Raw genomic sequence first — 16,016 nt, forward strand, 5'->3', positions numbered from 1 at the left:
TGTCATGTATATGTAATACTAAAAGGGGCCATTCTGCATAATGAGCACATTTGTTATTATCATAATATATTGTTAATTGGTTTAAACTCCAGAAATGCATCATGAAATTACTATCATTACTATTAATCCATTAATGTAACGCAGTTTTCTACCTCGAAAAAACTTGATTAGCAAAACAATTAGCTGTCAGAAGAATGTGATGGGGTCCAGTATTGACACTAGAAGTAAATGTAGTGGAGTAAAGATACAATTTAAAAATGGAAATACACAAGAAAAGTGTTTAAACTTAAAACCACTTAAAGGTTTGTTCATATAAACTCTGTTCCGTATCGGTTCGCTCCAGGACTTTCAGCAGAAATATTCAAACACACAATTCATGGCATCACATCTAAAACACGCTTTTTAGATTAGTTTTGTGCATAAAACATTTTTGGAAACTTTGGAAACAGTTGGATCTGTAATTGGGATTCTTGGGTTTGAAAAGTACTTCACCACTCCACACATGGGTTTGTGTTAAAGCGGCCCATCAAATTAAACAGGGTTAAGTACAGCACCGGAGTAAATGTCTCCTCACACCTCTGGTCCATGCTGCTGTATATCTTACTGTGCAGACTCACATCGTGGAGTACCATCAGTGCTGCTGTGATCTCTTGACCATGAAATTAGATCACTACAGCTCACAGGTCAGTGTGCACTACAGAGCTTCAACACGCATGGTGGACAAAATACAGTGAATTTACAGACTCTACTTCTGAGGTGTTTTTTACATTAATACATATAGTTCAAGTGAATTTCTGTGTACTTGTATGTGCAATGAATATTACACTAAACTGACATAAAAGCCCTTCCTCGGCCGAGCTGGAGCCATCTCATCTTTATCTCTGTTATGGATGCCTGTCACCGCTCAGTCGGAGGGAGTGAACAGTTAGAATATGACATTACACTTCCTCCAGGGAGGATGTGCGTTGACTTTAAGCCGCTTGAGATTCACTCATCTGCTAAATGACCATAAAATGACATCATAGAGGATGTTATTTCGCACCCACTCATCCAGCGCTGTAGATCTCTCTCCAGTGCCAAAGGAGTATTGTATTCTTTGGGAGCCAATCTCGACGCAATGCACTCAGTGCGAGGGTAACTCACTCATTGCCCCAGTCGAGCCGCACGGTGATGTGCCGCTTGATCTCCCGGGTCTGGTCCTGGGCGAGGTGACCCTGGATCAGCTGCCGCCGCAGGTCGATGAGCTCGTTCATCACATGACGCAACTTATGGAACAGATCCACCTTGTGCTTCTATTGAAGCAGCCAAAAAGAAAAGACTTTAGTTAGGACATGTGATCTCCTTCTGCAGCATCTTTATCAATGAAATCCAGAATGTACTTGACTTCATCTGCTGTGTTTAGTGTAAAGTATAACTATTACTACAAAGCTGGACAGTGAGAAAACAAGAGTCTGTAAGCAGGTATCAGATATCAGACTCAGGTGACGTATTTTACATTTAGTTAAAGTAGAATCACATTCTAACCGCTTCTTCCAGCCCGTGCAGAATAAATATGTGTTGCTACAGAGAGTCAGAAGCCCACTGGTTTTGTTAATGAAACCAAAAATAAAAAAAGAATTCCCCTCGCAAGCCCGCTTTGACCTCCTCACGGTAATGAATTTCATCACCGTTCCTCATAAACCAAGGACGACACTTTTAATTCAGGCGTTTTCTGTTCTCCCTAATGGCATGACAAGTCCACATTACCGCCCAGGTTTGTTTACATAAATGCAAAAGATTAAGCGGCATCACAATGCCCATGTCAATTTAATGAGGATAAACACTGCATGTTCTCAAAGGCTGCTGGAAAACAAAGGTTTTTGTCGGGGTTGATGAGCCCTTTCGGGTGTCTATTCTGCAGGGCTAATTACCTACATTATAACAGATACACAGTTATGCTTAGGCCATTGCTCCCTGAAGTAATAACATGAATTGTAATTGGCAACAATAAGGTGAAATGTATCAACATCCAGCCAATGCTACATCCCATTATTATGGAGGCAACTGTGGCAACACGGCCCATATCACACAGGGGGTGAGCACCGAAAACGAGCACTGTCAAATCAGCGCTTCACATTAGTCGAGCTTCAGAGGAAGTTACATCACCACACCAATGCCTCGGGCTCCTCAGAGCATGAGCAGTCCTCAGTGAGAGGTTATGTAAAAACTGGCTGCCAGCTCTGCAACGGATCCACTCGGCTCCCGACTCAAAACCCTACCAACCACTTCTGCCTGCCCCCTCGACACGTAGCGGGATTAAGGATGCTTTGGGATCCCAGTAATCACTTTTGCCCGGCGAGTAAAGGCGGACTGAAGGTGGCGAGCTGAGCCGGATCTTAAGATGACGCAGAAGCTATGAGAGGCATGGCTTAAAACAATCAGGGACTAAATGACACAGCATGAAATTGCATACGACAGGTCTGTAGGCCATTATCTGTGTGCAACCACCACTTCTGTTCCTGCATAGATCTAGTATATGAAAATATAGGGGGGGGACACTCAGAATGCTACGGGGAAGTATCATAAGGAGCTGTCACTGTATCTTTGGGCTGTATCTCTATTCACGATGCTTACTGGTTAGAAGGTGTTGAATTAGATGCAGGGAGGAGAAACATACTAGAAAAGCCTATTCCACCAAAACCCCCTTAGGAGCATGCAAATGAAACAACATTGGATTCAATTTATTTTTGCGAAAAGCTGTTTTTGTTTTTTTTCCTCCCGTAGAGATCTTGGTAAAGTTAGATTCAGCCTCACATTTATTGCTTGGTGTTTTGTTCTAAGATGAGTAAGATGGATATTGTTATGTAGTGCTACTGACCACGTAGAGCTGCTTCCACAAGACCCCCCATTCCTGAAGTGTGGAGGTGGTCTCTGTGATAATAGGGTCCTCGAGGGGCACCACAGTCTCGCATAGCCTGCAGCAAAAACAAACAAACAAACAAACAGGTACATCAGTGTTAGTACACACAAGAACACACGCACAAATATCAGCGTTGGACAGTAATGCAATACCTTGTACCGCATAACAGCAAGTAACAGTAGTGAGTAGTGTGAAGGATTAAAATGAGAAATTCAGTAATTACATCACAGTTGCTAATCCCAGTTATGCTCCATTACTTCGGCAATTTGGGGGTCGACTTGTTTGTCGTATTACTGGCACATTGACTGCGGTTTGATATCAGTTTGGTCTCTGTCCGTTCGGTGGACAGGTACTTCTGCTGATCCCTGATAGACTCTTTTGTGTATTATTCTAGTCTTTAAAGAAGGTGATAGAAATGCCAACTGTGTGATGATTACTGGATGCAGCATATTCTTCCAGGTAGGCCTACAGGTCAACAGAAGCACATTAGTGGGAAGAAGTTAATTTCTGACTCAGGCCATCAGAAATTGTGAAACCTACTGTGCCTGGAAATGTAACAAAAAATATGCAGCATTGAACTATTGTCGGGTACTTTGCCTTTCTTTCACCGGTTTCATAGACATACTATGTCGCCTTTTTAGCTCAGCGAGCGTGAGAGAGAGAGAGAGAGAGAGAGAGAGAGAGAGCAGCCATTGGTCGAGCGAGCAAGAGAGCGAATGCAGAGAGGAAGTGACGACAAAGCAGTGAATCAGAGAAATAACACGTCATTTTGTTTCTGATTATTACGTTACGTTCCAAAGCACAAATAAACACATCCACACCTCAGCACAACCCTGCAGGAAGGTACCGCGTTAACGGATGTTGAACGAATGCAGCCGCGGGGCAGACTTTATCCTGTCGGCAGTGTGTGTGTGTGTGTGTGTGTGTGTGTGTGTGTGTGTCTCGATGCTGCTTACGGTCAAACTGACACACCGAGAGCTGCACTCAGAACGAGGAACAAATACGGCCACTTTGTATCTGACAGAGCTGAAGCGGGCCTTGTGCACACGGACGTGATGCTTGTGCCTCAGTATCAGACGTCAAGGGTGTAACGAAGCGGCGGTATTGGACGATCTGAACGGGCAGCACACCCTGCACGCTGTTATACACCTCCATGCGAGGCCCAAAGAGTCTTTGATGACACCAAAAAATGTCCCGAACACAGGAAATTGAGAAGAAGTAAAGAGAAAGTACAGAGGGCAGGGTCTCTGTGGATACACACAACAACTCACACTTCTAATGCAACATAACTGATGAGTCTATACATTGTTTTTTATATATATTCCTGCATATTATTCCTTTAAATACTGAATAACGTAAAAGCTATAACCGCTTGTACAAAGTAACACAATAGGGGAGCCCCTTTGAACACCACACTGCTCACAGAATACAGTGATGTCAGCAGTTAGCTACGTGCTAGTTTGGTGCGGGGAGGCGGTTAGCCGCCTTCAGGATTAGCGTTGAGCTGATTAATGAAAGTATAGTAATAAGTAATGTCACTGGTTACTTTTGCTGTTAAGTAATAAGTAATGTTATCACTTTATTTAAATGAGTAATATGTAAATTATTCAAAATACAGAAATACAAAACCACACGGATGAATGCCGCTGCTTTAAGACAACGTTTTAAAGCAGTAAGAGCTATGAAATAACAAATAATAAAATAATAGCATGTAGAGTAATGAGATTTTCTCTGGCTGCAGTTAGGAATGGAGAGAAAACACCACACACATCCTTCCTGTCACTTTGTGACCACACTCATAGGGGAACATTAAACCAAAGGTTAGATCTCTTGTGAGAGCTTTTGCTCTCCTGTGCTGCAAAGAATTAATACTGTATCCTTGTTTTTGCGACAATGGAAGCATCTCCATCCATTACACAATGAGTCAGGGTGATGCTTTGGGAGAACCACAGATATGCAGTAGGTGTGTCACCTCATTAACTCCACGAGACAGCAAAGCACATTTTCCAAAGTGCAACTCCCGGAGCGCGGAAGTATAATAATGTCAATTTCCAAGTCTGCACTTTTAATTGTTTGAGTGCAATCGAGAGTCCTCCTGCTATGATGTGGTAGCTCAACTGGAGGGTGGTGACATAACAGCAAAACTCCCAATCCACACTGAGCCACAGCTCCCAGTGTGCAGAGTTAACATCCACGAGCTCAGGCTGATAAAGAGCTCTGCTGCCGGTTTTTGTTCTCGCCTTTATTCTGGCCTCTACAGCCGTGGACGGCTATTGTGACGAGAACTGTAGAGAGTGTGTGTGTGTGTGCATGTCAGCAGCCGGTAATTGTCTTGAAGATTGGATCGTCACAGATCGTCATGCTCTGACATTTGATGAATCTGTATCAGACTCCATGTACAGTATGATGAGTGAAGCGGAGCTCCTGACCAGTATGAAATAAACAAAATGGTTTCATCATCATTGCTCATATCATCCTCCAATATGTCTCAATAACACCAGCCATGAATCTGTAAAGAGAAACCACTGCTGGTGTTGTTGCGTCTGCAATAAATTCAACTTGCTTGCTTGCTGTGTTTACTTAATAATAAATTCAGATAATGGAACGTTCCCTGCATATTTGCGAGGTGCTCCTTCACTCTAATTTTAGTGTGACGGAGACTGGTTGTAGGTGCGACATGTGCGAAATCTATCACATAGGGACGGAGCGCATTGAAGTCCCGCCCACACCGGTGGGGAAAACAATTCATCGCTGTCCATTGACTTTGTTTTGTGTGAAGGTGCCTCCTTATCACTTTCGTCCGCATGCAAACAGACAAATGGCGAAAAAGCTGCTGTGTCAAATGGCGAAAAAGCTGCTGGGTTCTTTACCCTGTTGGTAAACAGGGTAAAGAACGCAGAACTAAGTTTACGGGCAATAAGACATGAGGAATCAGCAGGAAGACCGGGGGAGCTGTGGGATCCTGACACTCTAATGCCTAATGTTACGTGTGCAGCAAGCATTTTCTCAGTTCTATTCAGCATATCTGGGCATGCATGGACAATTATTTGCTAGTCTGGCAAACCTTTTTGTTTTTTCATCGTATGTTGGATATATGGGGGTAGGGTAGATAGATAAAAAGTAGAAAATAAATCATAAAAAGTTAGACAAGTGCATCCCTAATTGACCCTTTACTAAGTTCCCCCCTCAAAAGCAGACTGGCCAATCGGATAGCGATAACTTGGCTCTCACAACTTTGCGGCTCTGCTTCATAGACGCTCATTAAATAATTTCAGATTGTCTTCATGTTCAGGCGGGTTTAGTGGATTTGGAGCTCATCGTGTTTAAACGTTGTGTATACTCGTTACCCGGAGAGGTTGGAAGGAGATATACAGTACATCACTAAAATGCCACATAAAAACCTGTGGAGCTAACATTAGCAGGGTACGTTAGCACATCATTAACTGTCGTTAGCACTTCAATGCTACGGTAGCTACTGAAGGTCTACTGAATGCATTTTAATGACTGTAAGACCGAGCCAACTTTACAGGAACAGTGTTGTTCTTGAATTTCATTGTCTTCTGTCTGGATGTCCAGGTGATGTGGAGGTTCACTTTTAGCTTTAGCTTCTATCTTTATCTTTAAAACATGTTTTCACTGATGAATCAGCTTAACATCCTGGATTCATCCTTCAAACAGACATCGTAGAGCCTTCTGTCTGCTTCTCTCTGAAATCACTTTTTTCGTTTCTCCAAATATTAGATCATATTTCTTCAGGGAGTGCAGTTAGTGACAGTGTGGACTCCATGGTAACGAGGCTCTGACAGCTTGACGGAGGAGCAGCGGGGGGCGGGGCTTAGCCAAGGGTCAATTACGATGCTGCGCAAGCTCAAATAAGAACACTTCATCATAGAACTTACCCTCTGTTGGTCACTGTGGATTTCTTCAAGTGGACATAGCTGACTGGGAAAATACCCTGTGGACAGAGAGGAAGGAGCAGAGACGTTACAGAGTGTGACAGGATCACGTTCTTTACTCTCCCGCTACATGGAACCAAAATGTACAGGATTGTGTTTGTGTTATTAGGTAGAAAAAAAACTAGACCGTCTTCAGTGGAGATTATACAGTTCTGCTGGTGACACATTATGTGCTGAAGAAAATGCAAGATCACGCTTCCTTTATACGTGTTTTTGACAATGTCGGCTTTGCTGTGTGCTGACATTTTCTGCCATGCAAGGGAGGGAAAAAAAAAATAGATGCTGTTTGCACAGACCACAGAGACGAGAGGCAGAGCAACATGCAGGAGTCCTGTTGTGGCTTGGCTTAGCAGGGGGAAGGCCACCAGAGACCACGTGGTGCCAACTGCCACCCTGGCAGTTCATCTTTCTTATTCTAATCTGCCAGATGTGGAGAATTGGCCACATTGAGCACAACTAATTCCTCTCAGCACCGAGAGAGTACGGGGGCGACTGAATGTGGGCAGCAGAGTACATAACAAAATGGAGGGGTGTTAGTAAGAACTGTAAATAGCTGACGAGAGTAGAGGAGGACAGCATGTAGCCACTAACACCTACATTTACCAGGACTGGAAAGCTTTTGTGCTTTCTTTGAAAACGTTACAGCAGCATCACATAACACTTCAGGTTTTTTTTGACATTTCAGTTTAAAGCAGAGCCGACCTACGAAATAGCAAAAGATTACCTGCTCTCATGTTTCTAATAATATGCCTGCTATTCGTGTTTCTGACGCTACTACTGTTTGCCTACATGGATATGCAAAGTCTCCAACAGGGTTTAATGACTCTCCAGCTCCGCTACAGGTTATCGGGAATGGAGTCTCTCATAAACAGTCATTACTGAACAATCAATCCCATGGGAAGCAGATTTCTCAGTCGTATATAATAACCACTTACTGCAGTGCAGAGTATTGATCTCTGTCAGTGGTGATGATGTTGTATAATTCGGAGTTCTGCACCTATAGTCTCTCCTCTTACTGAGCCAGATTTATCAAAATGATACTGCATGCACAGACTGTTAAGTGAGAGGTTTGGATTCAATGTCTCCATCCTTCCCTCCACCTTAACTTTCTTTCTGCCTGGATCAAAGATGTACGAGTGTGTGCTGCATCTCGCCTGCAGAAGTCACTGAAGAATGCAATTTCTTTGATGTTACGGATTAGAACTAAATTGTAATTTTATTGTATCTTCTTTCTTTTTAAAAAGCATTTTTGGTAAAAAAAAAAGAAAAAAAGACTGGATTTCAGATCTCTAACTGCACCATCTGCTGGCTGAAAGGAAAACAAAATCTGGATTTTCCAAAGATTTCTGCACATAGAGTGGTGGGTCCATGATGCTCTGCATATTAAATGAAATAATAGAGCTGGCATGTGCCTCACACCAAGGTGTGCATGTAATGCAATGCACATACTTTTTAATTTGATAATTTTATTATATTTGCTGTGGAGATGTTTTTAATCCACCATTTGTGAGTAACATCTTGAAGATGGCACATTAACACAACACATTTTGTGCATTTTGCTGTGGAGTCAAAACTTGGTATTTTTTTTTAAAGCACATCTGGAAATACAGGTCAGGAGATTTCTATTTTTGTCAAATCAAAGCTCTATTCAATAAGTTAATCAGTCATTAAGCTCTTTGTTGTCTTGACGGAGTTATTTCTGGGATGCACATCTCTCACTTCACATTATCATTCACAAATATGTCTCGTCTCTGATCAAACCTTCCTACCAAGGCAACCACTTTTACAGATGTTTTGGTGACTCTTCATGTGTTTAATAAAACACTTTCATTAAATTCTGGGTTGCCCAACAAGTTTTGTTAACAGTCTGTAGCATTATTAAATACAATAGAGGTTTTATTTACAATCCAAATTGTAAATAATGTGTCGACAGTCTGCAGGACTCCACAATGTCAAACCACAATGTGTTATAATTACCTTGATAGAAGGCTTCTTGGTGGAGAAGCCTCTGTACCAACCTAAAGGAAGAGCAAAGTGCACATCAGAAAACCTCACAATGACAAGTATTAAGGTACACAACATGTGCCATTACACAATGTTGTACTTATCACGGTATAAGAGGCTGGTGAAGTGCACCAGCCTAGGTTTCTTTACCACATTAAATCCAATTGTAACAGTTACTTTAAATGTCAGTGTGAATGTCGTTCTCTGCTGTTAAAACCTTTCCTTTAATAGCTAACATAATAGCTAACCTGGTTTTAAAATATACATATTTCACTCATGTTGACAGTGCTAGCTTGGACTAGCCTAGCCTAGCTTAGCGGTGCTAAGATATCCACAAAACAACAGCTGAAACTAAATGATTTAAACGTGACTACCAGTCTTTTTGACAAACAAAAGCAAAACATGCCGTTTTAAAAGGATGCTGTGGATACTTCTTAGTCAGTTAGCGTTCATTTATTGGCCACAAACTAACACACAGATAGTGGCAGCACTCCCGTTAGCCGGGGTTCTGTAAGCTAACCTAGCAGTTAGCTCGGCTACATCACCAGTATGATGGATAAAAAGATAACGCCAGTGGCTTTCTAGATACCACTGGAGGGACTGGGAAAAGTAATGAGATTACATCATAACAAACGTTACATAAACTGAGCTCAGCGTGTCAGAACTGGTGTTCATCAAATTTACAGTTTGTTTTGGTTCACCCTGAATTTCCTCGTACTCTTAGAACAATAGTAAGCACATCATGTGCAATAGTACTGGTGTTAGTATCACTTCTTATACACTTTAATTGTTTTATTTGTTATCTGTATTTTTACTTTTGTATTTAATCTTGTATTTAAATGTAATGTGTTTCAGAGTATTGCCTCTATTTTACCTATTATTAATACCATCATATAGTTCTTGACAACTATTTTTAGGTTATAAATAAACTACAATTCACATGAGCGCGAGTATAAACACGAGGCGGTGAAGGCGGACTAGTCGGTGTGATCACGTTTTTTTGTCTCATTTAGACACGTAAAGCTTCACAATCTAAAATAAAAGGGTTATTTACTGACACATTTTATAGAAGAAAATCTCTTAAGCTTGTGTTAACCACAGACCTTATTTCAGGCCTCTAACCAAAAAACCCATCGACTTAGAGACGAGGGAACCAGAAGTGCAGAAATACTGACTCATCTGGTGTTAGGAAGCACTATTGTACGGGACTCAAATGTTTCCGTTTCACAGGAGAAAACTCACAGTAGAGAAGATGAAGACACTCCAACTCCCATTCAGACTTTTAAGTTTTATTTTCCAACACAAATGTTAAAATGCGGTTTCAAAGCCCTCTCCGTGTTGCTAGGAATAAAGTTGTGGTGGACAAGTTCTGGTTGGACAAATACAGAATTCTTTATTCATTTATTTGGCCTAAAAGTAGCCAAATGTAAATACTAGAATGACTTTTTTACCTGAATGTAGATTACCCCCAGATAAAATACGTAGGCGGACGTTGAGGCCCTGAGTGACAACAGTTACGTACCTGATACACAATAGCCGTGCCTCAGTTTATCACAAGTATGCATTCTTATAGGAGATCTTATTGCTTTTACCTTCACTCTTCTCCAGAATCTGAACAGTTTCCCCGATCTCCAGAACCAGGGCCTGGCATATTGACGACCGGAAGTTGCAGATCACTGTGCCAGAAAAAGAAAAAGAAAGAGAAAACAATCATGAGACCAAATATTTGACCTAATAGTAGTCCATGCTCGGTTTAATCTGTGAGACCTCTGATGAAGCAGCGTGCCTCCCTTACACTGTCGTGTCTCCACACAACTTGTGTTTTTGGGGTTGTGGCTTTTAATAAGCTGTTCAATGCATCTGAACACAGAGTCACACAGGAACCACTGCTTAGCAAACTGTAAACAAGCTCCCACCATGAAGTGGGTAGTCATTTTAATTGGCAATTAATTCTTTAAGCGGCCTGATTTTGTTTCTTCTGCAGTGTGAAGTTAATTGTTAACTGTCTCCCAAAATAGAGCCCACACAAACTGCTAAGTAGTAAACGCTGCTTTATCATAAGTCGGTATTAGCATAAATCTTCCATGCCACCTGCTTTTGCACATAAAAAAAGATCATGTGACTCTGATTAAGAACATGATTATTCCTTTAGGGATGGACGCCACAGGACAAGGCCTTCGCAATAGCGTTGCCTCTGTGCATCGATGTAACACTCAGTGAAGACAAACTTGTTTAACGACGACAGCGCTCTACTGCCGATTTTCTTTTTTTTAAACCTACAAATGGTGGCCCTTCAAGGAGAGTTTGGTGTGAATCATTATGCTAATGAACTAGCCAGGGGACCCAGCGAGGGGGAGGAGGAAGAGGAGGAAGAGGAGGAGGGGCTTGGGATTCGGCTCCAGTTGCCTGTTTGAGGGTAACGAGTGCTCGGGTAACTGTGGCAACAGATGATCTACAGACTGGAGGGCTTTTCTTCACTGTAGCTGCTGCGGGGATCTGGGCTTTTATTTCTTAAATGGCAAAGCTTATTGGATGCTGCATGGCACTGGAGTTCAAGTCAAGCGTATATTGGGCATGTATTAGAGTCGGAGAGATGGATCGACTTTAAAGAGCCTCCTTGTCACCTTTTTTTTTTCCCCGTCTGCCTCGGGCACCTTTTTCCAGCCAGGGCTAAGTATTTCCTATTTGAGAGTGCTATTCTTTAATGGCCTCTATTTCATTTGAATTGCAAAATACCTGCACTCACACCGTTTGAAACACTCTTCAGCGGAGGCCACATCAGAACAAGATGAGCTTGTCATGTTTTCTAGAGAGAGAGAGAGAGAGCGAGAGAGAGAGAGAGAGAGAGAGAGAGAGAGAGAGAGAGAGAGAGAGAGAGAGAGAGAGATGGGCGCATCGAGCAGGCTTATATTTTCATAGTCCACCCGCACAAAAAAACCTCCGAGCCGTGTAAACACTCTTTCATTGTGCCTAAAAGCTTTCGGTATTTGCATATTCACACACACACACACACACACACACACACACACACACACACACACACACACACACACACACACCAACATTCATCTTTCTAGTTCTTCAACATGTTGAACGTAGGATGTTGGAAGGACTGACGGGACAGGCAGTGGAAAATGTTGGCAAACGCAAACACTTCTACTTAGCAACGGTATATCAGTCCAGACTGTCTCTCTATTTAGTTACATTCAGAGTCCACAGAGTCCACATGGCATCTCATGGCCGCTGTTGTGTAACCAGTAACTCACTGGGAGGAATTATGGGGCTTCAGCACAGGAGGAGGCTCCTGCTGTCCTCCGCTTTCCTCTCACCTCACCACACTTCCATTGTTCCATGTATGACAAATATCTATCTATATCTATATATCTATATCTATATCTATATATAGATATAGATATATATCTATATCCATATATATATATATCTCCATATCTATCTATATCTCCATATCTATCTATATATCTAGATAGCTCTAGATATATCTAGATATACATAGATCTAGATATATATATATCTAGATCTAGATACATATATATCTAGATCTAGATACATCTAGATACATATATATCTAGATCTAGATATACATCTAGATACATCTAGATATATATCTAGATCTAGATATACATCTAGATACATCTAGATATATATCTAGATATACATCTAGATCTAGATATACATCTAGATCTAGATATACATCTAGATACATCTAGATATATATCTAGATCTAGATATATATCAAGATCTAGATACATCTAGATATATATATATCTAGATATATGTACTGTATATCTAGATATATCTATGTATGTATGTATGTATATATATATATATATATATACACACATATACATATATATATATATACATATATGTATAGATATGTATAGAGCAGAAATACAACTTGTAGCCAGACAGGTTTCATCACAAAGTAAAAAAGTGTGTTTACTTTAAATGCTTTAGATTTAATAAAGTAAACAAATGAATAGCACCAGAGTCCATATTTACTCTGAAAAAGATATAAACTCAAAGCACACAATATTCTCTATTTCCTGTTCTAAATTATTCTTCGGATATCCACCAAACGTTTTTAAAGTCTGACAAAAGTCTCTTAGGAATCCAGTTTTCTGTGTCGGTGTGAAGTGAGACAGCACTTCATAACTATACCACCACCAGCTCCTGTCGGACCAAAGCAGCAACATTCCTGGATTTAAATATGCAGAAGTTATGACATTCAAGCCATGACGTCTACACAATGTCACTCGAGTCTGACAAATACTGAGAGTCATATTAGGAAAATTACCGTTTCAAGCATTGTGGTTTGAAATAAGCAGTAGACTCAGGAGACAAGAGATAAACTATAATTGTAAAATACATTTTAAAATCATCGAAGCAGCATCAGTGAGAATTAATAACACTCCTCCTCTGTTCTAATTTGCTTGCTCTTCACCAGCAGTGCTGCCACGCACGGTGTGTTGGGGAAAGGAAAAACACGAGTGAACACTAAAACCCTCCAACTCAACTTTGTTGATTGAATCCTGCAGTGCTGCGATGTAAAAAAATAACAAAAGATAAAGACAAACGGTGATGATTGCGAGAGAAGATGTGGCGATTCAGAGCCCTCCGAGGTGTTAAAACAGAGAGTTGTAGCTCCACAAACACGGCGCCTAATATGTTGAAAGAAAGGTTTGTTAGCAAAGTTTAGAATGTCTTCAAGCCTAGAATGTCTACTTCGTCTTTGCTGTCTTCCGTATTTCCTGCACATCAAAAAGCACTGATAGAATTAGGACATATGTCCAGAGAAAGCCAGTCTGATGTATTTAAAGACACTCTGTTGACGGTGACCGTTGACCTATTTCCCATCTCTACCCTTCACTTTGCTGTTTCCTGTCCTTCTCTGCCATTTTATAGTCAGGCCAAATCCAACATGTAAGCTATATCCTGCGTTAAAAAAAAGCAGAGAAGAGACAAGTATCACCTACATGCTGCCATGTCTTGAAAGATGATTTTTGTTTTCTCTATATGTAATATAGTGAAGCTTAAAACACGCATGACCTAGTGGCAGTGAGAGTCACCTGACTGTACAATGGCTCACAGGGGAGAAATATTCTGCAGAGTGAGGGGAGATGTCATCAAAAACCTGCCAGTACAACAGTAAACACTACATATGGATTATGAATTATCTGTTATTGGCTCCTTTGTACTGAGAAACATCGTATTAAAGACGACACTGCGCTCCTCTAAAACCGCAGCACTGAAATTTCCTTGGGGTTTCTTTCCGTCCTTTTTTGTTCCAGTCTCAATCGTGACTGGTACAACTGTAGCTGAGCTGCTTACCGAGTGAATCCTTAAACCCCTTTCCAGTAATGGAATGTGAGCATGAGAACCACGAAGGTCCTGCTTGAGTAGTCCTGTCCCAGATCCAGCGAAGTTGAAAAAAAAATTCACACAAGCGGTCTCCGGGCTTCGCCCACTGAGTCATGTTGCTCGGCACGACTCGAATGCACACTCACTTACTCTGACACATTACTGCGCTGAAGTCTTGCTAACGTAGGGATTCCTGCTACCGACGCACAGGAGACATTTTTACTAAACCTGATCCCAAATCAGTGTCACGGAAATGTAGGCACGCTAACCAGCTGCAGGGGGTCCGGGTAGCAGCGAGACGACGACTTTATCATAAAAGCACTTCTAAAAGGACCAAGTTCACAACTATTACAAATAAAACAATAGGTGTATTTATAGTGCTGATGTGCAGTTCAGGTACTAAGGAACCGTGTGATCCAGAGCCAACGATGAGTCCAAAGAAGTGCTCACCAAAACGAAGCTGAGCAACTTTTCCACTAAAAATCATCGCTAAAAACCCACAAAGAAACGCTGCTTTTGGGCTACATTAATCTCTCTAATCCCACCCTCAGTTTGAACATCAGCTCTATCTTTTGTTCTGCCGTGAACACATTTGATCCTCTGAGCTGTCCAGTTCAGATAACGGTGGCCTACCGCCTGCTTGATTATCTTCATGTGCTGCTAAAGACACAAAAACATCACGGTAGAATATGTGGTCACTGTTCCACAGGAGAGGTCGAGACAGAGACGCGCTTCCTCCTAAAATGTCAAACGGTCAATGAGATAAGGAACATTTATTTTGGACAAATTCAACTCTGTAATTCCAGATTTTATAGAGTTTAATAACGTCTGTATCAACATGCCACAACCTGAGCAGTGAATAATCTAGACACACACAAACAAAAACACGTGTGTGTTTGTTGAAACGTAATTGTAATATTGTATTTAGATATCATTATTATACAACAATCGTAATGTTGTGTAAATGTTGTGTTAATATTCATACTATTTTAATGTGTATTTTTTATTTTGATGCTCATACAGTAGCAGTTTGCGTCTGAGCCACGTCCTGTGGCAAAACGATAAAGATGGCCGATTCATTTCTCTCTCTCATGTGAACAGGTATACTGACTTAAAGTCGGAGCGCTCTCCAATAAAAGTTCAGAGAGATTCTTGTAACATTGCTGCAAATATGAGAGAAATCCATCAGTGAGTCATTTGTAAATAAGAAACATCCCAAGAACACTGGACTAAGGGTTTATTATAATAGTTATAATTTGGACAATTTAATAAATTAAATTCAAAATATTAACAATTCATATCACAATCAACTTATATTCCGTTTTTACTGCAAGGTGAGTATTTACGTTTTGGTACTTTTTGACATTTTAAAGACTAATTATCAAACATGGGTAATAATAGATTCATTGGTGATTGAAATGATTATCAGTTGCACTTCCGGGGTGGACAGAGCTGGGCGACCTTTGCTGCCACTCTCCATGTAATTTACAAACTAATATTACTTTCTGCATAAACCAACACAATAATGAAGAGGCAGCGATTCTAAGAAAAGGCATTAACGTTTCATGAGGTGGTCTCCAGCTGCTTCCCCCGTTTTAGACGGAGCCCATTAAGGCAACATGGGAATAAAAAAATGAAAAGGCCTGGCGGTCTGCTGACACACACACACACACACACACACACACACACACATCGCAGTTTCACATCCATGCGTGGCAATATTGGTGAGAGGGCAATTTACAGGCAAAATAAGCAAAGAAGATGGGGGGGGGGGG

General features: G+C 41.1%; 1 protein-coding gene across 1 annotated transcript in view; it reads right to left on the reverse strand.

Annotated features, from left to right (window-relative positions):
- dock3 (dedicator of cytokinesis 3) overlaps positions 1-16,016 on the reverse strand; it is a 55,785-nt gene that overhangs the window by 33,265 nt on the left and 6,504 nt on the right. Inside the window, exons 2-6 of the mRNA XM_031844623.1 lie at positions 10,452-10,535; positions 8,833-8,873; positions 6,799-6,854; positions 2,858-2,954; positions 1,144-1,292 (exon numbers count right to left, since the gene is read on the reverse strand). Of these exons, the coding sequence (XP_031700483.1) occupies positions 1,144-1,292; positions 2,858-2,954; positions 6,799-6,854; positions 8,833-8,873; positions 10,452-10,535 (427 nt within the window). The remainder of the gene's footprint in view (positions 1-1,143; positions 1,293-2,857; positions 2,955-6,798; positions 6,855-8,832; positions 8,874-10,451; positions 10,536-16,016) is intronic.

Source organism: Anarrhichthys ocellatus, unplaced genomic scaffold (genome assembly GCF_004355925.1).
Source record: "Anarrhichthys ocellatus isolate YVR2014 unplaced genomic scaffold, GSC_Weel_1.0 scaffold5, whole genome shotgun sequence".
NCBI classification, from domain to species: Eukaryota; Metazoa; Chordata; class Actinopteri; order Perciformes; family Anarhichadidae; genus Anarrhichthys; species Anarrhichthys ocellatus.